Source organism: Ylistrum balloti, unplaced genomic scaffold (assembly GCF_031769215.1).
Source record: "Ylistrum balloti isolate Yb309-2 unplaced genomic scaffold, AGI_CSIRO_Ybal_v1 Utg369802, whole genome shotgun sequence".
NCBI classification, from domain to species: domain Eukaryota; kingdom Metazoa; phylum Mollusca; class Bivalvia; order Pectinida; family Pectinidae; genus Ylistrum; species Ylistrum balloti.
The window spans coordinates 846,729-874,148 of record NW_026781979.1 but is presented as its reverse complement, the minus strand read 5'-3'; the positions used below and the strand labels follow the sequence as shown (position 1 = coordinate 874,148).

Genomic DNA, 27,420 nt, shown 5'->3' with positions numbered 1-27,420 from the left:
GGACAAATTAACACGTGAAAACATATTTAAACAATAAACAACAAGTCTCCAAATATTTATTTTAATGTCTTTACTGTACAAACAGTAAAATAACATGTCAGCCATTTCTGGAAAAATTCTATTTTAGGACACAATATTAAAATACGATGAAATCGAGAAGAATTGTACACAATAAAATATAATATATATACATTTTTTATGAACAAGAAAATGCCCAAACACTCTATTAAAAAGAAGTGACATGATGCACTCCTCTGCTACTCACACACTGTCCATTTACATGTGTTGGGATAACTAGTTCACAGGTATATACAGTATATAAATATACTACCAGCCTTATATACATATACACCATCTTCTCTACACAAATGGCTTACATATACCTCAATGTCCATATAAGTGGTCAAGCTGGTAAGACATACACAGTAACATGGTCAAAATCAGCCATATACAAATTGATCAGAATCTCCCACACTAACATCACTCTGGCTTTGAGCAACTATAAATTCAGTTAACAAGAACAGTTTATCATTGACAACCTTCAATCTGTTTAAATGGCATTTCAATATTGAAACAGAAAATAAATAACTAAATCAGTCAATGTAGGTAGTCAAGTTGTAGTCTGTTACCTATATACTGGTAGTCAATGTGTAGTCTGTCACCCATATACAGGTAATGTGTAGTCTGTTACCCATATACAGGTAGTCAATGTGTAGTCTGTTACTTATATACAGGTAGTCAATGTGTAGTCTGTTACCAATATACAGGTAATCAATGTGTAGCCTGTTACCAATATACAGGTAATGTGTAGTCTGTTACCCATATACAGGTAGTCAATGTGTAGTCTGTTACCCATATACAGGTAGTCAATGTGTAGTCTGTTACCCATATACAGGTAGTCAATGTGTAGTCTGTTACTTATATACAGGTAGTCAATGTGTAGTCTGTTACCCATATACTGGTAGTCAATGTGTTGTCTGTCACCCATATACAGGTAGTCAATGTCTAGTCTGTTACCCATATACAGGTAGTCAATGTGTAGTCTGTTACCCATATACTGGTAGTCAATGTGTTGTCTGTCACCCATATACTGGTAGTCAATGTGTAGTCTGTCACCCATATACAGGTAATGTGTAGTCTGTTACCCATATACTGGTAGTCAATGTGTAGTCTGTCACCCATATACTGGTAGTCAATGTGTAGTCTGTCACCCATATACAGGTAATGTGTAGTCTGTTACGCATATACTGGTAGTCAATGTGTAGTCTGTTACCCATATACAGGTAGTCAATGTGTAGTCTGTTACCCATATACTGGTAGTCAATGTGTTGTCTGTCACCCATATACAAGTTGTTAAAGTGTAGTCTGTTACCCATATACAGGTAGTCAATGTCTAGTCTGTCACCCATATACTGGTAGTCAATGTGTAGTCTGTTACCCATATACTGGTAGTCAATGTGTAGTCTGTTACCCATATACTGGTAGTCAATGTATAGTCTGTCACCCATATACAGGTAGTCAATGTGTAGTCTGTTACCAATATACAGGTAATCAATGTGTAGCCTGTTACCAATATACAGGTAATCAATGTGTAGTATGTCACCCATATACAGGTAGTCAAAGTGTGGTCTGTCACCCATATACAGGTAGTCAATGTCTAGACTGCTACCCATGTACAGGATGGTAGCCAAGGTGTATTCTGTCTAGCAAGAACTGGTAGGTGGTCAATGTCTTTTTTGTCACCAATATATAGGAAGATGGTAAATGTGTAATCTGTCATGCATGAACAGGTAGACTGTCAAGGTCTAATCTGTCACCCATATACTTGTTAGTAGCCAAGATCTAGCCTGCCACTTTTGTGAGGGTAGGTAGTCTAGATCTAGCCTCTACCATGCATACAAAGGTTGGAAATCAAGGTATAGTACTAGTTAGCCATCCATTTACAGATTGTTGCTGGTCCAGGTGTAACAGTTCAGGCTCCTGAGTTAAGGTAGGTGGCCAAGTTGGAGTAATAGTCTAGAAGACTGTCAAATTTGCTAAAGTCAGTAACTAGTCTAATACCAGTCTGTCATCCCTGAATAAGAAGCTAGTCTTTTACAGATTAGACCAGTCTGTCATCCCTGAATAGGAAGCTAGTCTTTTACAGATTAGACCAGTCTTGTCATCCCTGAATACGAAGCTAGTCTTTTACAGGTTAGACCAGTCTTGTCATCCCTGAATACGTAGCTAATCTTTTACAGGTTAGACCAGTCTTGTCACCCCTGAATATGAAGCTAGTCTTTTACAGGTTAGACCAGTTTTGTCATCCTTGAACAGGAAGTTAGTCTTTTACAGCACTAAATGATATCCATTACAATGAAGCCAGCTTTCCTGTTCTTGACAAACAATATCAAAATGGTACGTTAGATGATTAAGGTCTATACCTGTAGAACGTAGGCTTTTCATATGTACGCCTGAAATCTTTGTTGTCAATATTGAGCATACCAGATACAAATGCTCTGATTCCATTCTAAAATATCATGATAGAAAACTGAGGTAAAATGTGGGAGCTCCTGAGATTTGGTGTTGTTGCTCAAGCAAAAACAGACCTTCAATTTACAAAAGCAGGTTCATTTTTCCAAGCATTACCTTAAAAATGATGAAAGTTTTGAATTATGCTGCCATGCAAATAATCTTCACTATATAGTTGTCAAGTCTGCTTTGTACAGCTTTCCTCAAACATGAGTAACATTTGTGTATTGAGCTGACAGTTGTAGAATTATTAAAATCAATTGGAATAGTAGTCATTTTAACTGTTACAATAGTTATGTGTGACGAGGCTTTGTGGATGTGCTTTCTGAAATAATCCTAGAGAAAGATGTCATTATCAAATAGATAATTAGTCTGTTGTAGAATGTAGACTATATATCTAAGGCTGTGCTTCTAATACATGTTCTGTTTGCTTTTTAACAATTGTATAATCTGAAAATGGCATTTTTTCCAATATTTCGTTTGTGTTGTTTCCACTATTGACACCAGAGATGCATAGAATTAATCCTTTTTGGATGTGAGGTGAATTGTGTTTGGTTCACTGAATGGTCCCACTCGACTGTGGACATCTACTGCCCTTACTGCAAAGTGATAGCGGTTGCCCTCCTGGAACTGTGTCAGAGTACATGCCATAGGGAGGGGAAGTGCTTTCACATCACCAACCTAAACGAACAAAGATAAATCACAATTAATTACATCATTATTGGGGAAAATAGTTACTCAATTTCATAAATATGACTATGAGCCCAAGTAAATCTTCATTTGACAAGACTATGATCTTTCGAAAATTTTTAATTTAGGCCAGAACAAATTGAAAGGTGGTTCTTTGGTAAATTTTGGGGGAAAAACAGTAGTGAAAGGGAGGGATTTTTAATTCAATTTCTATCTATGACAGACCTATGGGGAACAGGTCACACCAACACAGTATATCACTTACACCCTTTGTTGAGTATTTTATATAATAACATCAAAGAGATATTTTTCTTATCTGTCATGAAGGATCTATGACCTCGAACTCTAGAATACATGTAGAAACTGTCATTATATTCACAAACTTTTATTTTCTATTTCGATTTTTGTATAACACAAAACTAAGACCAGATATGTCAGTATGACATGAATGCCAACGCAAGGACAAAATTGAAAATGTGAACTGTTTGAAGTCCATGTGGCATAACTCTATTAAATATCATCTCAACCAACCAAACCAAGAACATGACCTGTGTTTTTCCATGACACTTATTTATACCAGATTTCATTTCAAATTGTCTGACTGAGATACTGAGCAGAAGTTATATATTGCATGAAATTTGCTAAGGGCAAGGGGAATAACTCAAAATAAATTCAACCTGTAGTGAATAATCATGAAATTAGTGCAAGTTTAAACTTGATACAGCTTTTATTACTGACATTAAAATTCATTCAATTGTAAAAAACACTTCAGAAGTTAATGCAATGAAGCCTTATTTCAAGGACTGCAATGAGAAACTTGATTTACAAATTTTCACCTCATTTTTATTCATGTTCATTGGACATGGATGTCACACCATATGGAATATTTTACATCATTTCTATACCAGAATAGTATAGGAAAACACCACTGGTAGTAATAGAAAAAACTAATAAACCTGAGATTTCAGTCTTTTAAAAACACGATACATATGCAATTTAAAACATAAGTCCGGTGTAATGTGGTGACTAAAAAATGTATGCTTACTTTAAAACTATGCACCAATTGTCTCTGTTGGTATGGAAGATATGCTATGGAATGGTCTGTAAAGTATGCTGGGAAGACTTTAATTTCAGGCACTGGATAGTCTATGTTACAGAATACTTGGTCTTATGTTGATCCAGTGATGTGAGTTGGTGATTTTACTTTTTGTGCATAATTTGGTAAACTTTGTATTAATAATTCATGGAAAGTTGTATGAATGTCTATGTTCATATCTCCTCACACAATATCTGGTCTGTGAGAGGATACAAAGTTTGACATGTTCTTTCAAAATACATGCAAAATATCCGTTAATTTTATTAAGACATTCTAATGTTATGGTGCAAAACAAAATTGTTAATGGATTCTAAATCAAAGAAGGGCCATAACTCTGGTAAAAATTGAAGAAAAATCATCGAAAATTGAACTTGAATCAGAACTTTAATATTTCAATATATACATGCAAAATATAATTCAATTCTATTGATCAGGCATTCTAAAGTTATGGTGAAAAAACCTAATTTTTCACTGTTTGCAAGTCAAAACAGGGCCTAACTCAGGTAGAAATTGTTGGAAATTAGCAAAAAATCAAACTTGGCCTAGATTTTTAATATTTCAACATACATGCAAAATATTATTTAGTTCAATTGAGGTATCCTAAAGTTATGGTGCAGAAACCAACTCCCGATGGATTGACAGACGTGGGTAACACTATATGTTCCCTATTTTCAATGGTGGGGGCATAAAAATGATAAATATCTGTGAAATACATTATTTGCATATAATTAAAATATCACTGAAACAAACTCATAGAGGCCACATACAGACCAATCAATTTTCAAAATACTATTGCATATTCCAATGCTGCGAATATCACAGGCATTTATTTAAAACATGAATTCACTCAGTTAAATTTCAAGAATTTTCTTCCTGTTTATACTAATATAAAGATAAGTTGTCCATTATAAATGGTCAGGTAAGACAATGCTTTTGTAAGTCTGCTAGAAGAAATAAGTTACAACAGAATATCCAAATTACTTTCCATTTACATACGACATGATAGTGTCATGGAATAATTAATCCTATTTCAACATCCAGACATGTTTTAGCATACCATAAACACTTTCTAATCATCACTGTGCTGTATGACATAATCATATCTGCCAAAGTATGTTTCATCATACAGATGTTTACTTGTGTTCATTTTCCTGGCAATTCCAGCGGCTATGCAACTTAAATTATTTCAAATTGGTGTGGCTTTAATTAGCACGAGAAGAACTCAGGTCATGTGTAGGATTGCAATCAAGACATATCAAAAGTTTACACAAACCTTTTTCCATAGTGCAGTGGTTGGTTGTGAGCTGCCTTCCTGGTAGGCAAACAGTTGGTAGGAGGCCACCTCAGCATGGGGAGTTTGATTCAGTGTCATGTTCCATGACAATACAATACCTACAACAACCAATGTATAATTTGATAAGTATGTCTGGGTTTACCTGGGTTTACATATTAATGTGTGATCCTAGTTTGGATTGATTTGGTAGTACCTGCCTTCACTAAATCTGGAGATTATATATGGTAAAGTGGTCGATAAATTACCTGCCTGACAATAAGTATCTAGATTGTGGGTTAATAATGTATAGCATGAAATTAACTCCCATTGTGTGCGAGTCTAGTGATTAGTATATGAATGACTCACGATGTCTTAAAATGTCTTCACCGACATTCAGTAACTCATGTTAGGATAAAATGGTAATGTATTAAACATGACTAATAATAAAATTTGTTTAGGTTCAGAACCCATTTTCTTCTGCAAGAATATAGTGATATAATATCAGACTTAACTGACACTCACCGAGTTGCTTGTGGGTATAGTGATACTGTGTTCAACCTGACCGATAGTCATTAACTTGAGTTTGCATAGTGTCATTCATAGATATATATTTACCTTGACTGACCCTGGAGATCTTGAGAGTGGGTTTAGGTGGTAAAGGCTTCTGCCCAGGTTTGACTTGGTCAGAAGAGGCTACAGGGAGAGGAGCTGGATGGTGATGTTCTGGAACTTTCTAAAAATACAATCAGTTTGTCTGTTTTTATACAGTTGAAACATTAACATTAAATATATACATATGTAAAGTTACATTTTGCATGTGAAATGTAAACAGAAACATACAATTTTTAAAACAAGAGGCCCATGGGCTATAACATCTGACAATAAAGACCGATAAATGAAAGTGGAAAATAAGCCTAAATAAATTGCTCAACTACTCTACAGCTTACTTAGAGGACATAGATGGTTATCATGACATTTTCTACAAACTTGAAATCATATTCTTTATATATGCACTACACAACTGCCATTCCTTTGGATGTATTGCTTGTTGAAAAAGCAAGCTACAAGCCCAATATCAAGACCCTTGGCCTTTCATTTTTTGAGAAGAAGTTGCTTCAGCATTTCATTATATCTGACCCCTGTGACCTTGAAAGTTGGCCAATGCCATTCATAATAACAAAGTTGGTAGCCCTACATCCTTGCATCTGACAGGCCTATTATCATCTTCCTGGGCCTTTCGGTTAATGATAGGAAGTTGCTTAAGCATTTCAACACACTTGACTCCTGTGACCTTGAAAGTTGATTCAGTATCAGCTAAGGTATGAAAGAGGAGTAGAGTTTTAAAGAAGAAGTTTAGGCACAATGCATGATGCACGATGGATGGCGCATGACAATGGACGAAGCAGCATTGCTATAGGTCATCTTTACCCTTCAAATCAGATGACATAAAATCTTTGACTTTGTTTCACTAAGACAGTTTCTGCAAACTTCTAAACATATTCTTTATATATGCACTACACAAATGCCATGACTACCGAAATACTACTTCCTGGGCATTTTGGTTATTTGGTCATTTAAACATTTTAAGATATTTTACCCCTGTGACCTTGAAGGCACATCAAGGTCATTTGTAACAACAAACAATGTAGCCCTTCATTCTAGCATGCTACAGGCCAAATATCAGCAGCCTAAGCCTTTCAGTTATTGAGAAGAAGTCGTTTAAAAATTTAAACATATTTTGAAGCCCGAGTCTTCTGGCTATTGAGAAGTCATTTGAATGAAAAGTTTATGCATGGTGGACAGCTCATGATGACAATGGCTATAGGTCATCCTGACGATTCAGGTCAGAGGACCTTAAAAAAATGGTGAATGATTATTGTGATCATCCAAACAGTAAATTAAGATATTTTGCTGAGACAGAATGTGTGTTGCAAGTGGGCTTCAACTTCAACCACAGGGCACAAAAATCTCCTATGCAAGCAATTCCTACAAAGAAGCATTGGATTACATTCAAGAGCTTAAAAACATATAGCAAGGCAGACAATCTGAATACTATTGGGCACCCTCAATTTTTGGGCCCTAACAACTACTGTTTCACGAATTACATCCTGTATGTATATAGAATTAAGAAATATGTCATGTCTAATTCTTGACCCTGGACACTGATATTCAACATAAGAATGAGATAAACTTTGTGTACATACCGGTGGAGGTGCAGAGTTGACCGGTGGAACGACCTGTAGTGTTGGAGGGGCAACCTGTAGAGGTGGCGGAGGACGGGTCATTATCTTGACATTTGAGGATGCCACATTCTTGGACAGGTTAGCCCGTTGTATTGGAGGCTGTGTTGAAGCTGCAGCTCGGAGTTGAGGCGGCTGACCTGAAGTTGTAGTCATGATTGGCCGAATTATTTGGTTACTTCCACCAGGACCCTGCATCACAGTGAGCAGACTTCCTGGGCGTATTGCAGGTGAAGTAGAGTTGAACACTATCTGGAAGGTTTGTTGAGGGTTGCGCATTATTTGTGTGCCAGTTGGAGTACTGAGAAGGATTCCTGAATTATTGGCAACTCCATGAGCTTGACTGGGAATAGTCGGGCGGAGAATCGGCTGAGGAACAAGTCCCCCTGGCTGGACGGTGGTTACTGGAATGCCTTGAGGAACACCTGTGACTAGGCTTGTGGGGGCAGCAGGAGTTGTATATCGTTTCATACCTGTATCCTCCTCTCCAGTCAAGTCAACCACATCACCAGGTCGACTTTGACCTGGTGCAGAAATGGTCAAGGTGTTGCTGGGCTTGGCCAGTAGAGGGGGACGTGTCAGCACATTTGGCTGACTGGTGGTTACCAGGACTGGTATAAGACCAGAACCAGGAGTATTGGTCCCTATTAATTTAGTGGCTGGCATTACCATACGCTTATTATCTAAAAGGGTTTTTACAGAGCGATCCATAGGTCCTGCCATCACTGTCTTTGGAAGGGCATTGTTAGCAACATTAGCAGTTGTAGTAAGGCTCTGGAGGAGACAGGGAGAACCAGAGGTCACTGGACTCTGAGATATCTGTATTTTGATAAACAGAAAAAAAAAAAACATATCATAGACAACGGTATGCAGGAGACCTAGATACTATATCAAGGAGAGTCCAAATACTCTCCTTTTTGTCAAAGAATATTTAAAATCAAATATCTTACGACATGTCTATTGTAATTTTCTCTATTAACTATACATTGAAATATTAATGTATATGTTAATACACATAAGAAGTCAAATGTTTTATGTAAATCAGAAAGTTACCTTAGTGACTGTCATAGGCGTAAGTTTAGGAGGCACAGTGTTGGTAGAGAGTACGACACTGGTGTGGGGTGGGGCCAGGATGGGAGTAGTTGCCCCAGTGGTTACCCCAGATGTTGAGCTCTTCACAAGGATGGGCTGGAATGCTCCAACAGAGTTAGTCTTGGTAGGAGTCTTGGATGCTGTCTGGCTACCCTTGGTTGGTGTTGTTTGTTGGCCAAGCTGGTTCATATGGTTTGCCTATAAGTATACAGTACAACTCTTACCACATACATTCTCAGCTTTACGATAATAAATCTCTATTGAAGACCCATAGACAAAAAGAATGTACATATTCTCAGAGCCCTAGTGGAGTTAAAATAAGAAAAATAACCTACCTAATTGCTAGGTTGCTGTGTTTCATCTAAATGTATAATAATACTATACAGCTATATGTAAATTAAAGAGGGGAATCCCTACAATTGGCAAATGGAAAACATACATTTACTTTTATAGAGAAATTGGTGGATTAAGTTCATAACCATTCAAAATACAGAATATGATAACTAGAAAATGTGGAATTTTGCTAAAAGATTACTGGATCATGATATACAATGGATAAATTAAAATAAATTTGTCCTCATTATTCTAATCAAAATAAAAAAACAAATGCAATCAGGCTTTTCATATGGGTATGTTGTCCAATGCTGGAAAAATATATGCGCTTGTATATTTGCTACTTACATGAATCCATATACTGTATTCTAATTCTATGTTATAACCTACTACAATAGTCTTCTGTTATAATTATTAATGTCAATGAGAATAGATGTATCGGGAGTATGCTCTTCATGATGGGACAAAGACACTACAGATGTAAACTGAAATTTTACTTCGAAAAATTGTTCCAACTAGTTTCAAAATCTATTATAGCAGTATTCACTCAAACTAGAAATGTAATATTACTGCCATTTTATTGTTTGAAGTATTAGTAACAATATAAAATACTTTTCATTAGTTCATCAGGAAGTGAAAAAATCTACTTCCTCTGATGTGGATGATTTATTAAAATAATTAACATTTGTACCTTACCTTGTTTTCATCAACTTGAACCGCAACATTTTTTGTACTCAATTCCTAAAACAGAAAGCAGAGTCTAAACCAGTTCAGTAAAGAAGGGAGATAACTGAAAATTTGATTCTCTCCCTTTATGAACTTTCCTTCAAGAACATTTATCTGCTAACTATCTTTACCATCTTAAAGTAGTCTAGAGGGTGACTTACTTACCCTGAGAGCTGCCGTCTTGGCTTTTCTCTTCTCATGTTTTTGTTGCAAAATAGTGACATTCAGGACTTGGCGTTCCAGTTCACGATAGTTGGATTTCCAAAAATCCACATTCTGTGTAAGCTCCTCAACTTTTTCCTGTAATTCCTTGTATTTTTCATCTCTCTCTACTTTCATGTACATCTTTACTTTTGTACGTACAATCTGTTCTAACTCCTGAAATATCAAAGTGTTTCAACAATTACACTCAAAAGGGTTTAATTCCAACTATCAAACATATTTTTCGTATGGAATACCAAAACAATCCGTCATGTTTCATGTTAACTTTCACTTCACCTTAGGGGGAGTAACATCCCAATATCCACCGTTGTATATTCTAAGACCAATAATTAATTTATTAATTTGACTGTGACTGTCCAATAGAATGTGAATCTATGGCATATGATACTGGGGTGGAAGAATTTGTTCATTGCCTGTATTGATGTACACAACTCTTTTTGACTCAAGTGCACAAACTTCGAATATGGAATGTAACTCCTTAGTATTGTCAATAACTGCTATCAACACCTTGTTTTTAATGCTTTATACAATAGTTTAAGCAAATCATGTTTCTCTCTCTTTTTTGCTTTTTCTATTAGTTTACTTGTCCTTCTTCAGGTTTGTATGTAACTGTTAAACCACATCTTTAATATCCTGCCTTTTAATTATGAAGGTCAAAGGTCATCATAAATGTCACAATGTCAGTCACAGTGATCGTCTTCTGGTTCATGACATGCTGTTTTTATGGGATGTATCAGCACAAATTTTACCTTCACAATTGAAGATGAATGTTTTCTTATAAAGCAAAATAAAGTGGAACCACTTCTAATGAAGGTCAGATGACATAATATAACAGTCACGGTGACCTACTCCTGGCAAGTACTGATTGCATAACACCCCATCTTCCCACAATGTATCGAGTCTATTAACACAATAATCTTATAGATTTGATGTGCAATAATACAGCAGACTATAACATGCACACCACATCTGGCCAGTGTGCTAATTCTTATTCTGTTATTCAAGGTACACTCCTCCTAAAATGTAAAAATCCTACAAGCAGGAGATCAGATATGCCCTTATTAAACAAATAAAATGTATAACTATATATTCACTATTACCCAAGCTGAATAATAATAATGAAAACAATGAGTCTTTCTATATGTTTCTCAGTATCTTGAACATTATTTACTATCAGTCCAATCTCCATGTCTAAGTTCTGAATTCTGGGCTTAGATTCATTATATGATTTTGTTTAAATTTTGCTATTAACGTCTTATAAACCATGATCTTATTACAAGCAGCCAATACTTGTGAGAAAGACTGATGCTGGATCCTAGTTACCTACATGTTCATTTGATATCCTTCTAATACTGATAATCTTTGAAACTAGTGACTTACAAATTCTGTCAGCCGTATCCTGCGTCTTTTCACTCTTGCCTTCTTTTTTGGAGAGTCTTGGCTGTCATCTTCATCCTCACTGACAGTGGAGGTGGTGTCCTCAGACTTGACAGATTCTGTCACTTCACTCTCATGTGACTCTTCAATGTCAGACATCTCCTCGTCAGGTTCATCCTTTAGACTATCTGGCTGGATGCCTATTGCTGAACCTAGTTTGCCAATGACCATGTCAAGGCGAGAACGCTTTGGTTGGGCTGATAAACTTGAGCTGTCTGCTGGCCGTTTACGTTCTGTAGATTCAGCAGCTAAAGTACCACTCTCCTCAGATTTAACTTCAATCTTCACATCCTTCTGGCCTTCTACATCCCGTTGACTGCTTTTTGAAGTACTAGAGTTACTACTGGATGAACTAGACTGGCTATTTTCATCCCCATCTACATCCATTTTCACCTCCAACTCTTCCTCCATCTCCTTTTTCACCTCACCTTCTACCTCCTCATTGACACTAATACCATCTTCTTTTCCCTTGGAATCAACCGTTTTTATATCTTTTTCTTTCATAATTTGTGATGTTACATTTTTTCCTTTGACATCTATTTCTACATCATTGTCCCTTACTTTCATATCACCAGATTCATTATCTTTTCCCTCTTGCTTTATTGCTATCATTGAACTGTCACCCTTTTCATCCTTTCCGTCCATCTCCATCTTTTGGGTTTCTTTTTCAGGTGTTTCCTGATTTCTATTTGCCTCTTTGTCTCCATCAGCAGTGTTTGTGACTTTGTCATCATCAGAATCAGAAGCAAGAAGTCGTTCCTCTTCTTCATTGATACCCATTTCTTCCTCTTCTTTTTTATCTGCAATTTCTTCCTCCTTGTCTATTTTGAGTAGCTCCTCCTCTGCCTTCAGTGTGCTACTGCTGTCAGACTTTTTAGCATTTTCATTTTCACACATATTGTCTATATCAATACAAATTGGAGACTTAGAAGAATCCCTGATTGTTGATTGCACATTGTTAGAATTATCACAGGCTTGTGTGGCTTCAGTCTCCTCAGATACATCTGGTTTTACCTCTTCCTTCTGCTCCTCCGCTATCATATTAGAGCTTTCCACACTTTCTTTTTTTGAGTCTTCCTCCAAATCATCCAATAAAATCACATCTTGATCCTTTTTACTACTAGATGTAGACGGTTTTATACTTAGTGCAGTGGAACCAGCAACAAGTTCAACTGAAACATGCAATGCATATTATACATTAGTGTTAATGATAAAGTACAGGTTCCACACAACAACTACTTCCCTGTAAGTAAGTATGATTCCTTCTTTAAACAACAGTAGTTATCAAAAGAAGTCATAACATCCTCTCTCAAGTTTTGCAAATAACCTTCTGGAACAAGTGCCATCATGGTGGAGCACAATGTACTTTTTTCAGTAGGCAAAATCAAATAAAAATTAGAATATAACAATAATAGATAACCAATCAAAACATGATGTCACTTTGATATAAAAACACAACTTATTGTCATAATCAGAATCTTACAAGATCACAAAAATCATATGAAAACTGAGTGATAAAATTTCAACACAAGATTCAAATTCTTTCAAAAAGACAAAGGGGGATGTCACAGGGGAGGTAAATGTGTTCATGAGTGTGCAGCAAAACTTTTTCCAAAAAGTTTTGCGATGTCATTAAGGTATACAATATGCTACCTAAGTGTACCAAGGAAGGCTATCAAGAAAATGAGAGATCTTATAAACAAAGAACAAATGCCTTAAAAAGGGTAATAATTTTACATTTATAATAAAGTTGTTTCTGATTTGTTCTGTTCTTCTCATGAATCCCTGAACTTCACATCATGATCTGAATTATCAGTTTGGAAATGTTTCCTTGAATCATGGAGTGGAGATTTTGGAACATGCTCCTGACAAATGTCCCTAAATCCTATAATGTTAACTGCTTACCGGTTTTGTCAACAGGAATGTCAATAGCATTACTTTGTCAATTTGTGGGACATTTACATCAACACATGTCAAGAATTTGAAAGATAGATGTTTTTTTTTTCCAAGTTCCATTCTTTTTCATAACACTTACCACTTTTTGGGACAGGTTTCTCTATAAGGTCAGTATCACAGTTTAATCCTTTCAAGTTCTCAAATACATTATCACCACTCCCCTTTCCCATTGTTGACATGGCTTTCGCAGCCTGTTCACGCTCAAGTCTTTCTCTCTCCTCTTTCCTTTCACGCGTGTCTAAATCTTTGGTTTTAGCTAGAAGATTCTGTAAACTTGGAGTATTTTCCTGAATTTTGGACATAATATCTTTGAAAGAACTTCGCACTCTGTCATTAATTTCAAATTTACTAGCTTTGGGGTGTTCATATACACTACTGGTTGTTTGCCTAACACCGTCGGCCAAAGAGACAGGAGGCTTTGGCATCAGTGATGCAGGCAAAAGACTTGATGAGGAAGAAGTGCTAGACACAGCTGGTTTTGGGTTAGCATCCGATGATGGACTGTGGTCCAGAATGACAATATCCTCCTCTTTAGTTGCAGTTTTCTTGTCTTCATTGCCAATTTTTGCCTGTCCATTGAGAGCCTTGAGATTAAGAAATGTCTGTGTAAAGTTGAGACTGATGTCTTTGCTGACCCCATTAGTTCCACCATTACAGTCATTGGAGTGTCCGGTGGTACTAGTTGGATTGGAGGAATCCATGTCCTCAGACACTGGCATAGCGCTAGTCACACAATTTGTATTCTTTCCTGCAAGGAAAAAAGTTGCTATAAATTCAGACAATGTTATATACCATAATCCCAGGTCAATAACAGAATTCTTGAAATAGATTGAAAATGAATTTTGATAACAATGATTTTAAAAGCTCTGGATACCACAAGTATTACTGATAAATGCATTTCACAGATGCTACTTGTAAAGTACCTCTAAATGAACTATTTTCATATACAGGCTTACACATGACCTCTGCATTTCTGAGTTCCTAAATAATTCCTGAGCTCCATTAATTAATGGTCTGTGCAATTTTAACATAAATTTTAATTTGTTTCATTCCTTTGAGCGATTTCCTTTTCATTACATGTGCTTTTGACTATCAGTCCATCACTACTAAAATTTTCAATGTTGACAAACATTTTTCACATCATATAAATAGAGACAAATGGTGGAGCTCACTGATATACCCTATTTCCTTATCAGGCAAAATGTAGCTACCTATCATCACTTCTTAAAAGTAGTGGTGAAGAGCACTGGCGCAAAGAATACTGAAGATTCTTGTTCTTTCATTCCAGATACAAGTGCCAATGTCAAGAACAACCTTTCATCCAATAACATTATCGATTAACTTCCATAGTATGATCTGTATAACCATAATAATTATGATTTAATTATGAACTGAATGTGTTGACAGCAGCATGAAACATCTTTTAATCAACTCTTATTTTAAAAGTGGTGGAGCTTGACCTATGACCCAATGAACACCGAATTCTAAGCATGGTGCTGATTTTGTTTATTTTTACACCAGTTGTAAAGTTCATGAGATAAACTATGTTTTTCACTATGACGTTACACATCGAATTCTAATACCCGGTTCAAAAGTTGGTGCGTTTGTTTGTGTGTTTTTTCGTGCACCCGAGGGAGCTCCGTGTATATTGTATTCTACCGTATTGATTAGCCCTGTTAGCTGACGTCTCTGCTGAAGCTACGTGTGCATGTGACTGCCACCCCTCACACCGACCAACCCACAATACTGATCATGAACTTGCCCGTCGCAGTATACGGTAATTATGTAATATCGACGACATTTGAGACCGCAGAGAATGAGGCCACGATACGGCAGGCACTGTACCGACAGTGTTAATCGGAAGTTACGGTGCATACATGTACACACCGCGGCACAACGAACACAAGAGACACTGGATATCTCACACCCAATAAGTGGAGTGTTATTTAAGATAGCGCATATACCGTTCTATACACACTTGTGTACAGAAATAGACGCACTTGCGCACTGAGTGACCGTTTTTGTTTTCGTGAGTTACAACCTATTTACACTATGACATTCACAGACGTTATACAGTCCAGACATTTGCTGATGTTCAACCACCTAACGACAACGTTGCAGCGCCCACAATGATAACAGCATATCTTGGACAGAAACGTGCATTCGTGTACAGTTTAAACACCACGTACATAATGCAACGAACTCGTACGGCGCTGTGCGTACAGTTATGTATCCATACATGCATATATTGTATTGCACAAACGTTCCTACAATACAGAGACGAAGGACTGTAATGACAAATAGAGTAGCACTGTACATCAAACATTCCGTGGTCGACAGCGGAACACCTACACCGTCAACACTACAAAGACATAATATGAAACATCAGCTCGCACGCCTGTACCAACATATGCATATAAGAACTACTTTTGAGTTAGTTCGAGCTTACACAACGGAAAGCGAGGAAAAAGAATACTGACCAACGATTGTTGTGGGTAACAGCAGACACATTACATTCACGCACAAATACCACCCAAAATGCATACGTATATATTTCGCTCCAGTACGTACCGACAGTGGACGGATACGGCATAGTCAAACTGCAAACTGCCTTTTCTGTGGCCGACATCTCGCCCACCTCTCGATCTGCAAAGACATAACCAGTGTTCTTAGCTCGAGAAAACGAGTCAACAAATTGAGCCGTACAGGGGAACTGAAACCTCAACACAAACGTAAAAATCGACGAATTGCCAAGATATGCATTGGGAATGGAAAACTACCGAGAAAAGGTCAATAAAATTTTTTCCCGCACTGTGATTTGGACAGATATCACAGACCAAGGGTAATATCTCCTTAGATTACCACAAGGATTTCCGAGTCTGAACCTTATTAATATCCCGATGGTTGAAATAAATGTCCTCCTCACACAGAGGTGATTGTTTAATTCTCCCCCACACGTTTCTATTGTAAAATATTTGAAGTTCTGATTATTTACATTCCGCCATCATCAATGTCACATTAAATGTATGCAGGTCGAAATGTAAGGAGACGACAAAACGTCTGAGCTGTCGTAAAAATGGGACAAAATAAAGATCACAAATATTTGCATGTATCCCAGACTATTCTACGAGAACAATTATCTTCCTAGTTTTTTCCATGTTTTCTGAAAATTTGTTTGGATACAGTCCGATTAATGACTTGGTATAGTTTAACATTGAGTGAATTTACAGTCGCCGCTATACTGGTTCATCTGCCCGAATATCAGAAGCTGACATCAAAATATTTAGTATTCCATGCTACTAGATCGAATGGGACGGAAGCCCTCATGATATCACGCCAAAACACTCCCCGCCCCCTGCTGCCTGTATCCGAAGGACGGCGGATCGTTGCAATGGAGTACGGAGCAAAGCAGAATTACCACGCAATCATTATTAGTGCTTGTGTTATAGAATACTCCTTGACATTAAGACAAAAATGTTTATCTTCTGCAGCAATTCATCGCAGATTTGGTGTTAATATGACAAATTAAAGTAGCGAAAGTTTCTTTGAATCCTATAATTTGGTCGGAATTCAGTAATAATTTAGGTAAGCTGTGACTCGGAAACCAATCTATCATGATCAGAATATCATACAGCCTTAACACGAGTTCCTACAACAAACGTTAGATAGTGAAACCGGAAGAAACTTGTTTTGCAAACCAAAATTTATCGCGTTTTAGAGCCAAAATCAAAATAATTTTTAATTTGGTTATAACCGGACCTTATATTAGTTACTGTATGTTTCGACTACAGTTTATTTTCGATATCTCATTAGTTTTTTGGTATACTAAAGATGGTGGTGATGTCCTCCATTGTTCTTTTTTGTACTATAACCGAGCTTGTTACTACCCGCAACTGTTCTATATATTACATGTGGCTGGCTTTTGACTCACTTATTGGAGTCACTTATAACACAGCTCAACTTTTGTCCTAATCTGGATACATAAAGGGCAATGTAACAGACACTACTTTTTCAGAATGACAGGTTTGATTAAAACTTGACATGGTCAAAACGAGAAACATACACAAGTTAAATCCAATTTATTCCAAATACAAAAATGTGTAGTTTGTCAACTGATATAAAATGCAATTAGAAAATCGTAAACATGTATACAAAGACTTTTATATTATTCACGAGGTGATAATTCCATGAAAAGGGCATACTTTCAGCATTAATGTTGTGATCTCTGGTGTTTGTAGCTGGCGCTTTTTCATCTTTTTCATTAAACACTTTCACCGTATTGGAGATGACGGAGCTACTTCCCGATATCAATTAAATACACACTGGTTTAATATACATTTAGCGCACTTTTTACGAATCCAATGTGTGTATGGCGAGACATTTCCCATCAGAAAGTGTATTAATCCGATACACAACACACATCGGTATATTCCAACGGCTGAAACTTTTGTTTCTTTGCATATCATATCCTGTTCTATAGGAAAATCATCTTTTCGCGAAGCTGCGTAAATGAGCTTATTAAAGTAACACCCTTAAGGATTTCAACTGATTTAGGATTTAGGAGCACCGTTCACTGGAGAAATACATCCCTCTTGCCACATTTTGTCAACATCCTAATTTGTTGTTTCGTTGAAGATATATTGTTGCATTCAAATCTATTACTTGAAAATGTAGACTGGGTATGGAATGTCCTGTTTCACTGTTGGAAGACACGGGGGCGGGGGAAGCATTCACAAAAGTGAATGAAGCAGACAAAAAGCCTGCTCTGTTTTCTTCACCATATCAATGTCATTCATTACATATAAAACAGCTGAAGGTAACAACACTTTCGGTAAGCTCTTACCTATGTCTATGTTACATGTGATGAATATGTGACATTGATTTGGTTGAACGCACGAAGGAAGAGTTTTTTTTTTCAAAACGAGAACAACTGTAAATCGCACTGAGAAGGATTTAATCTCTTTAACATATATTTGGCTCAGTCTGGTTGAATTCGAAACAAGGACTTACAACTGGTACTTGAATGACACAATATATTGACGATAGTAAAACTTTGCCTAAACTATTTTTTCGTATTTTGTTTTCTTTTAGGATGAATTATTTGAATTAATCTAACTTTTTACGTACCGACATTTTTAACTGTGTAACAAACAGAAATTAGTTAAGTTTACTATAAAAAATCGTTTTGTTGTCGTGGTAGATAACCCGAGTTATGTTTTAAATGGCGTCCCGATGCTCTTTTGTATGATGTTATCTGTAAATGTATACCGGACGATATTTTAAAGTTTTCGTAATACATTACAATTTAATTGACAGAGACAATTTTGTTCCCCTGATAGATGCTAACGCCATTGTATCACTGTATACCTCCAAGGATTTCTACGGTCATTATTCGGAGGCTATATACGTACACTTTTATGTGTTCGGTCGCCCAAAATGATAGCATTTTAAGGTGCAGATGAACGTATACACGTTAGTTGACGGCTAAGTTCGGATTTTATTTACAGTTAATGATAAATAACGATTCAAATAATATTTATATGAAATTAACGAAAACAAATTCATTGTAAGGAAAGATATCGAAAAGGATCGATCGGCTGAGCAAACCACTGGCCTGATGGTACCTGGTATTGCGATGAGTCATAGGTCTACATCGACTCGGTAGCGGATATGTTACGCTAATTGAATAACTAGGTCAAACACTATTAAAATACGCCGGCACAACATGGTACACTATATACGCAATGTTACACAATCTGTACGGGTGACCCGTACAGCAACATTTTGTACAGCACTGCAAGACTGAAACATGTTCCAAGATGCTTCAAATAGCCTAGACTGAATCGATTTTGATTCCTAAACTGTGTGATCACGAACTCTCAAGCTGTCAACTGAGACTTTTTTATATTTCGTTATCGCGGATGTTTTCGAACTTGCGAATATGTTGAGCTCCAGCAAAACGCACGCGCACGACAAATGCAGTTGAGCAAAAATACACGAACACCGCATGCGCAGAAAGAACCAGTTCGCGCCTAGTTGTGCAGCCGGATCAAACCGGTTAAAACTGGTTATCCTCGACAGCTGGGGGTCGTCTCGAAAGTGAAAAATAAAGCAGTATATTTCTTTTTTTCCTTCAAAATGCATATTATTTTCAAATGAACTAGGTTACTTGAAATACCTTGAAATCTATCGTCTTTTAAGAAGTCGGACCTTTCTTTTTGAAACAATTAATCATAACTACCGAAGTACTGTCAACAAAATTGTTGTTTGCGACGAATGATAGTCTGATCCGGATGTATCCACATTGACTGATATTACATGTACTTAGCTAGCTGCATTTGAATTGCCTTTCATCCTATGTTTTGTCTCGTACCAAGCAAGAATCATCTTTCAGTGATGTGGAGACTCATTGACTTGAGCTTTTTTCTACGAGTCGTGCTCAAATTTTGAGACACTGCCAAGAAGACACTGTTCACGAGGTGTTCTGTACTAACTTGGAATGGGAAAATGATCGTACAAAACCAATTGATCTCTTTTTGCTGAAGCCCAAGTGACATCTGTTTCTAGAATTCATTCAAAAGTAGCCAAGCTCTAGGATCACATAAGTTATGCATTAATTACAACATGATCTAGAAAAAAAGCATATTCAAAATAATTTAAATCAATTTAATAGAATCAAGGATAATTAGTACAATGGTAGGCTTATTATAGCAAAAACAACATTGATTTAAACAAAAATTCAAACATTCCAATCTACTAACCCACACTTTATTTGAAATTATGGAACTCCTTAAGGCAAATAACATTTGACGCATATTTTTTCCTGAAATGGTAGATGGATTCAGAAAGAAAAACATTTGCATGCGCCACTTTGGAGACACTTGATCTTATTTCTTTCAAATACAAATACATCATGTTTATTTATCAATAACAGACCATATTACTCTTCATATTTTCTCGACTATTCACCAAATGATAAAACTTGTGAGCAACTGCTGTAATTATTTGAGCTTCCTGCTCATCGACAATTGGCTCTGTATATGATTCCTGTACAATCCTGCTTCATTCATTTCTGTGATTCTTCCATAAGCTAGCCAGCTACATTCCTCCCTTGACTTCAATAAGTTTTTCAACTAAATTCATCAAAAAAAATCTTAGCCATTGAAAAGTTTTCAGCCCTATGAAAATGCAGGACACTGTAGATTTCCTCAACGGGTAATTTTGTTAGACATCCAAAGAAACAGGAGAGGCAAAATGCAATAAATTTTAACCTCTTCAATTTTTAGCAATTATCTGACCGATTTGATCCAATTCTCTGTGAACTAAGCTAACTACCCTATCCACTAATGTTGATTAACATTGTGCATGCAATTAGAGTAATGACAATATACCAACTACACACAATCAATAACTGAAAATTATCATATATACATTACAAATAATCCTAAAATTACATTATAGCAAGTTATGTCACTGACAAAGTCTTAAAGAATGACTGGTGGATTTTCTCACCAAAAACCAACACAAGACTGAGACATGTCAACAAATGGGTACCTTTTGCCATCTCTTTGAGACACCGATATTTCATATTTATGATATCAAGCCATATAATTTTGACCTATTGTGACATATCAGGTGAGGGAAATGAAATTGCCACACTCAAGTAATTTGTAGTGTTGGAACAATTCTAAAATATAGTCAATTATCTTATTGTTCAACCTTACCTAATGCAATGATAGATTGTAATTTTTCATAATCGATCACTGGCACAAAAAATTTTCCTAAGCAAAAACTAAATTTCAAATTATGCATAATAAAGATGCCAATTTCCAAAAATTAATTAATTCTCGGGTTGGTTCTTGGTGAATTTTTGGTGTAAGTTGCTAAAAATAACAATATAACTAGTAAAGCTACAGAGAATGCATTCTAAATATTGAACACACAGCTAATTACACAACTCATTAATTACATCAAAACTGATAATCAATTATGGATCAATTTCCAATGATTTGTCAAAAGCATGACAATGCATTGAAAATTGTAGATAATAGAAGTGCCAACATGACTAAACAAGCATAAATTTTGTGTGGTAATATAAAAAATCTTATTTTTTTTCCATTTGGCACGTCAGTTCAATAAATAACATAATAGTAACACAACCATGCTCAAATTAAGAAATACAAGGTATCTTAACCTGATGCAGAATCAATAACACAACACAAATTAATATTAGGCTAGCATTGCTAAGGGCATCAGAAGCTAGTTATTTTCAAACACACATTTCTTGCACCAGAAATTAAAATGATTTGATTTACATAATTCGTAACATAGTATTGATATATATTTAAGTACAGATGTTTATAAGTTCACATGAACAAGGGGAGATAAGCGTGCAAAGAACAGCAAAAACCTGATGTCGCACTGTCAGGCTATTGACGATAAAGAGGCGTCGAAATAAATTTTAAACTAAAAAGTAAATATCCAGTATGCTATTCGAAAACAATGTAAGGAATACGATGAAAATGTTAAATGAAGCGAATTCCATTCACCTTTTGTCGGTTGGGAGAATGACCAACTGTTTCATATCCTTTTTTCGTTTAATTTCAATTTTTCATCAATTTTTAACCAATACTTTAGAGACCATTTTTGTGTTTCTACATGGTTATCTAAAATTACACTTATTCGACGTAAAGTTTTATCAATATCTGAATTCTAAAATGACAACCCCTTGAGAGCCCCATCACGAAAAACAAAGTCACGTGGTGATAGTACCAGGGATTGGTTCAAAATGTGTTTACGCCGAACAACAAACAAAGATGGAGGTAGAAGACGCTATCATTGAATTGTCCAGGACACCACATAAATCTTTGATAAATATGGCTGGATCAATTATAGAGTACCACATGACCAATATCTCCATGAACAATTGTGGATCCAGCACACGGTACGTAACAGACAGACGTGTTATCATCACACCGGACATCACCAACGCCGACTGGATCACATAACAATAACACATCGTTTGTTATTCATATGAAATATAGAGTAATGTGACTGTTGTTTGAAAATATAACCTACTGCGGATTATTCGTTTGCTGTGTATACTTACGGTATACCAAGGATTATTCTGTTACAGCATTTGCAACGTCTTTGGTCGAGGATATTTTCATTTATGAAAATTCAAGATGGCATCCCGCGCCATGTGTCAATGCGCATGCTTGTTATATAGAAGAAAATTAACATTGCTCTCTGAGCAACCAATAAAATTGAGGTACGTAAGCGCCATCTATTGACCCTTTTAGTTCGGAGCCTTTTTATTCTGACGTACAGGGGAGACAATTTTAACCCCGTCACTCTTTGATTGAATTCATTGGAAGAAAAAAACAAAACAAAAAAAAAATGACAAAAATTTTTTTTAAAAAATTAAAGATGATTATAAACAAATAACGAGAAAAAAGGTTTGAAAAAGTGAATGGTAACTATGTCTTAGTGTTGATTAACTTCAATAAATTGGACCATTGTTCAGACTTGCATGTTTGTTAAGTATAAATCAAATTGTGACTGGTTTTATCAGTCAAGAGGTCAGCTAGCTATCATTCTTCGATGCAATTTTGATTTTAGCAGTTTCCTAACACTTGAAAAATGCCATGATTAAAAGATGATAAACACGACTTTCATACCGACATTAATTTGCAAAAACATTTTGGACCGTTCGAAGAATACACATAGTAGCGTCTTATCAATGCAAATATGGGCTGCACCTTTACCCTGATCTGTACATTGCTAATAAATATTATTGTAAAGAAGAAGTGTTATTCTAGTTTCATTATCGCGGTTTCTGCCATGGCGTATCAGTTCTAACAATATTACATTGCATTGTAAGAAAAGGCTAGTAAATCGGGCGTTATTTGACCTCTCACATATGTGTATTTAATGACGTCACTGAACCATGTACACACATGCACAACGAAATGTTCATGTGTGGGAATCCACGTCACGCATAAATACGACTGCTATTGTGTGTTACCTGTCGCTTGTATACCCTATCTGTGCTGTACATATATGTGTGGGTTGTATGGGAAACGATCAAACATACACAATGGGATATCGTGTTAACCCAATGCGAACGTAACTGTGGACTTTGATATCGAAGACCGTGACCCAACTGTTGATAATTATAGGATAAGCTTAATAGATCTTTGTTTACGGTCGGAAAGGAAACGAAAAAGCCCGGCGATATAATGCAAAGAATTTGTGATTTTTTTTAGCTTTAACGCGAGCTGATAACAATTAAATATTATATTAAATGAACACACACACATATATATGGTGCTATGTTGTCTGATTAGGTGTTCACATTTAGTCACGTGACTGTTGGATACCCAGTCGGCTACCTTTCATTTGATTGGTTGATCGATGACTCGTTGATGTGACACTTTGTTCTTTACATACATTTTGTTTATACGTACGTACATGAGAAAGTATGGCAGGTGTACATGTACCACTTCAAATTAGTCATGTGTTACAGTCCTCAGATACTGTAAGTATCCAGAGATCTCTGAATAGCTAAAATGCCAAAAACACTTCCTGTGGATCTTTATTCACAGCAAATATTGCTAATTGATATCTTTAAAAAAATAACACAAAACTGTTGTTGTTGTTATAAACTTGTCGCATGTAAGGTCGTGGGCTTAAATGACATTTAATCCAATACAGTCAACAGGCCAACGTTATGATAATGACTGCTAGAATGCTTGGTCATACAATGCACCATGTATGACATCGTCCGCCATGTTTGTTTTCCCATTGTGTGATTTCGTTGCCTTTCCATTCAGTGGTCATGTATTTTGTTTGTTCCGATGGTATTCATTTCAGATTGTTAACTATTGTCAGTACTATGTACTGTATCATAAATAATTATATTAACCATGACAACAATATTGGAGAATGTTAACTGAAATTGTTCTCGTCAACTTGCTTGCCTACGTCACAGATAAAGGAAGTAAGCAATATCCTGGAGGATAAGACCTGGATTTATCATTGATAATTTTATTTTCTACCAAATGGGAATACGAAAGCTCAGTTAATAGAATGAACATTACCTACGACAGCCCGAAACTACACACTATATTTATAAAACACCAGTGCGACATTTGCAAAAAAAAAATTAATAATAATGCAAAATAATAAGGAGATCATATGTGTTTTTTCATTTAAAGATTCATTCGTTCAAATGCACATCAACAAATTTTAAAACACAATGTTACCGCGAAATTAAGAACCAAGACCTGCCAACTTGCTGGCCCGACAAGCTACTGCACAAATTCATTTTGACACGACCCCCGCCGACAAAATGTATCGATCGAAGTTGTGGGAGAGAGGGGCACCAATAGGGTTACTACCAAAATGAGTTTACTTCCATCAAGAATGATTATTCGTGTGTTCAGTTAGATCAGGGACGTATAATACAGTAGTATTCGTCCCTGGTTAGATTAAAAGGTGAAACAAAACAGGTTAAACAAAATATCGAAAATTTATAAGTCATGTTAACACGCCATTATGAATTACAGCTTTTAAATGCAGATGCAACATATCACGTCGTCTGCTCGTGGACTTGTGACCTTGACCATAGATGTGGCGCACCAAGATAGGCATATGCAACGACGTCGTTTCTATAGCTACACAATGAACTTGAGGCTCATTTAGGGACACCTACATTTAATGTTCAAAACTAGGTTGTAATTCAAAATTATAGTTTATTTATCCTACTGTTAAAATCATTATTTTGTGTGTCCATGCACTTTAAATGCAAGTTCATGTCGAAGATCTTTTTAAAACGGGGAAACTTTAACGCTTCTCAGAATGTCATTGCAAACGGAATGAAGTGAAGCGGAAATGACTATTAATGAATAACATATGTTCTATTTCACACGAAACATATGAATAGATAATAAATATTTCAACAAAAATGGACAAGTCTTTAAAATGTTTGGGCTTGCTTGAATGCTATTAGGATCCTAAAGGAAATATAATATCTACAAAATATTACATCATTAACTGTAGTCAAACGAACAGGTTAACCTTTAGTAATTGCCTACAAAATGTGACATTACTTATTCGAATTATCAATAAAAGCGGAAATTGATATCATTAAAACAGTTAATTACTAATCTCAGTATTTATTAGAAATGAAAAAGATAAATGAATTAAGAGATATTATTTTGAATTATTGATATCACATTTTGAAGTGGTGACAGATGGTCATCGGTCAATTAAATTCCCAGCACTCGCAATAAAATCCACCCCTTGCCACTTACTTAGAAATCTGAACACCAAACGACAGAAAGCACTGTTTATTTTATTTGACTGGTTTTACGTCCACTATTACGACCTCTCGGTCTTTCAGCGGACGACTGCGCAGAAAATGCGAAATTCACATGCACAACCTACCTTCATATATAGCATGGTTGGACATCCAGCACTATGGCCAAAAGCAAGGAAGAGTTGTTCGAAAGCAGAGAACTTCTATATATCAAAATATACAGTGGATGTAAGTTAGATAAGGGATAAATTTTATAAATCAAGTGTTACAATAGGTACAAGCGAAGTGGAGTGACAAAATATACACACAAAAAGTTATTATGGATGCAACAAAGAGTAAAACACGCACCAAAACGTAGTTTGGGTTCAAGATAGAGTAGAAATGAATTATTTAAACCAAATGTTATAATAAATACAAGCAGAAATCAGGGATAAAATATACTCACAAAAAGTTTCAACGGGTGCAAGTAAGCACAAGAAATATTATACAAAGTTACCACGGGTGTGATCGATGACAGAAAAGTTCAGTACACTACAAGTTACCTTGGGTGCAAGATAGAGATAAATTATATCTACCTAAATTTACAATAGGTGCAAAAGAAGGAGACAATATCAACCCAAAAAATTACAACGAATGCAAGACGACAGAGAAAGTCTATACACCAACGATACAACATATTTACCAAAAGTTTCAATTGGTGCACACAGATATCAGAGAGAAAATGTATACACCAAAATTACCCTGGGTGCAGGTACACATACAGTAATCCAAAACATATAATCTGTACACCAGAAAGCAGAAAATGACTGAAACATTTACCAGGTAGTTTTGTACATGTCTGTGTTCGGCATTCAAATCTCCCTTCGATTCACTCCGTCAGTACGATGGCATAGCGATAAGCTTGACAGGCAATGTGGCCCAGAATGGTGTTCCGAAGCGAAGGCCATGGAAATTTTCAGTTGTACTATATTTTCCAGGATTTCCAACTTAGTCGCCCGTTTAACTTTATTTTCCCGTTCTACAGGGATGGAATGAATTAGTGAACTTTGCGACATTTCCCAAAAATCACTTACAAAGTACTTCTTAGATTGCCGTTTGTCCACCGATGAGCGTCACTAATTTAACATCTTCGACTTCTTCTGGAGAACCCTTCATCCGAATGCAATGAAATTTGTTAAGAAAAATTTCTGAGCCAAAGGTGAATCAAAATTGCACGGGCCTGAGGGGCGAGGCCAAAAATGGTCACAGTAATTAAAATTTAAAAAATCTTCCCAATACCCAAACACGGTAAAATCAAATGCATTTCTTGGATTTAAGTGTCTTCAGGTGCTTTGTAAATTTCACTGCCATTGGGTCTCGCGTTTCCACGTAGAGAGGAGGTAATATTTACTATAGTTAATACAGAGAAATTATATTTTGGAACATGATTTGTTGATTTTTTATTGGAAAAACAGTAGTTGAAACTGGTTAGAATCATTATTATAGGATGCCATTTTGATGGTATGCACATATTGACCATATG

The 27,420-nt window shown here is 36.1% G+C and overlaps 1 protein-coding gene across 1 annotated transcript; it reads right to left on the bottom strand.

Moving 5' to 3' along the window:
- Positions 1-55: 55 nt before the first annotated feature.
- LOC132544611 (activating transcription factor 7-interacting protein 1-like) lies at positions 56-22,756 on the bottom strand. The gene is made up of 11 exons (XM_060208233.1): positions 22,686-22,756; positions 16,148-16,222; positions 13,656-14,324; positions 11,564-12,792; positions 10,127-10,339; positions 9,932-9,976; positions 8,864-9,100; positions 7,775-8,629; positions 6,186-6,303; positions 5,571-5,689; positions 56-3,192 (listed from the first exon to the last, which is right to left on the bottom strand). Exons 2-11 carry the CDS (start codon positions 16,203-16,205, stop codon positions 3,031-3,033), a joined length of 3,705 nt encoding a protein of 1,234 aa, XP_060064216.1. The 5' UTR covers positions 16,206-16,222; positions 22,686-22,756; the 3' UTR covers positions 56-3,030.
- Positions 22,757-27,420: the final 4,664 nt, after the last annotated feature.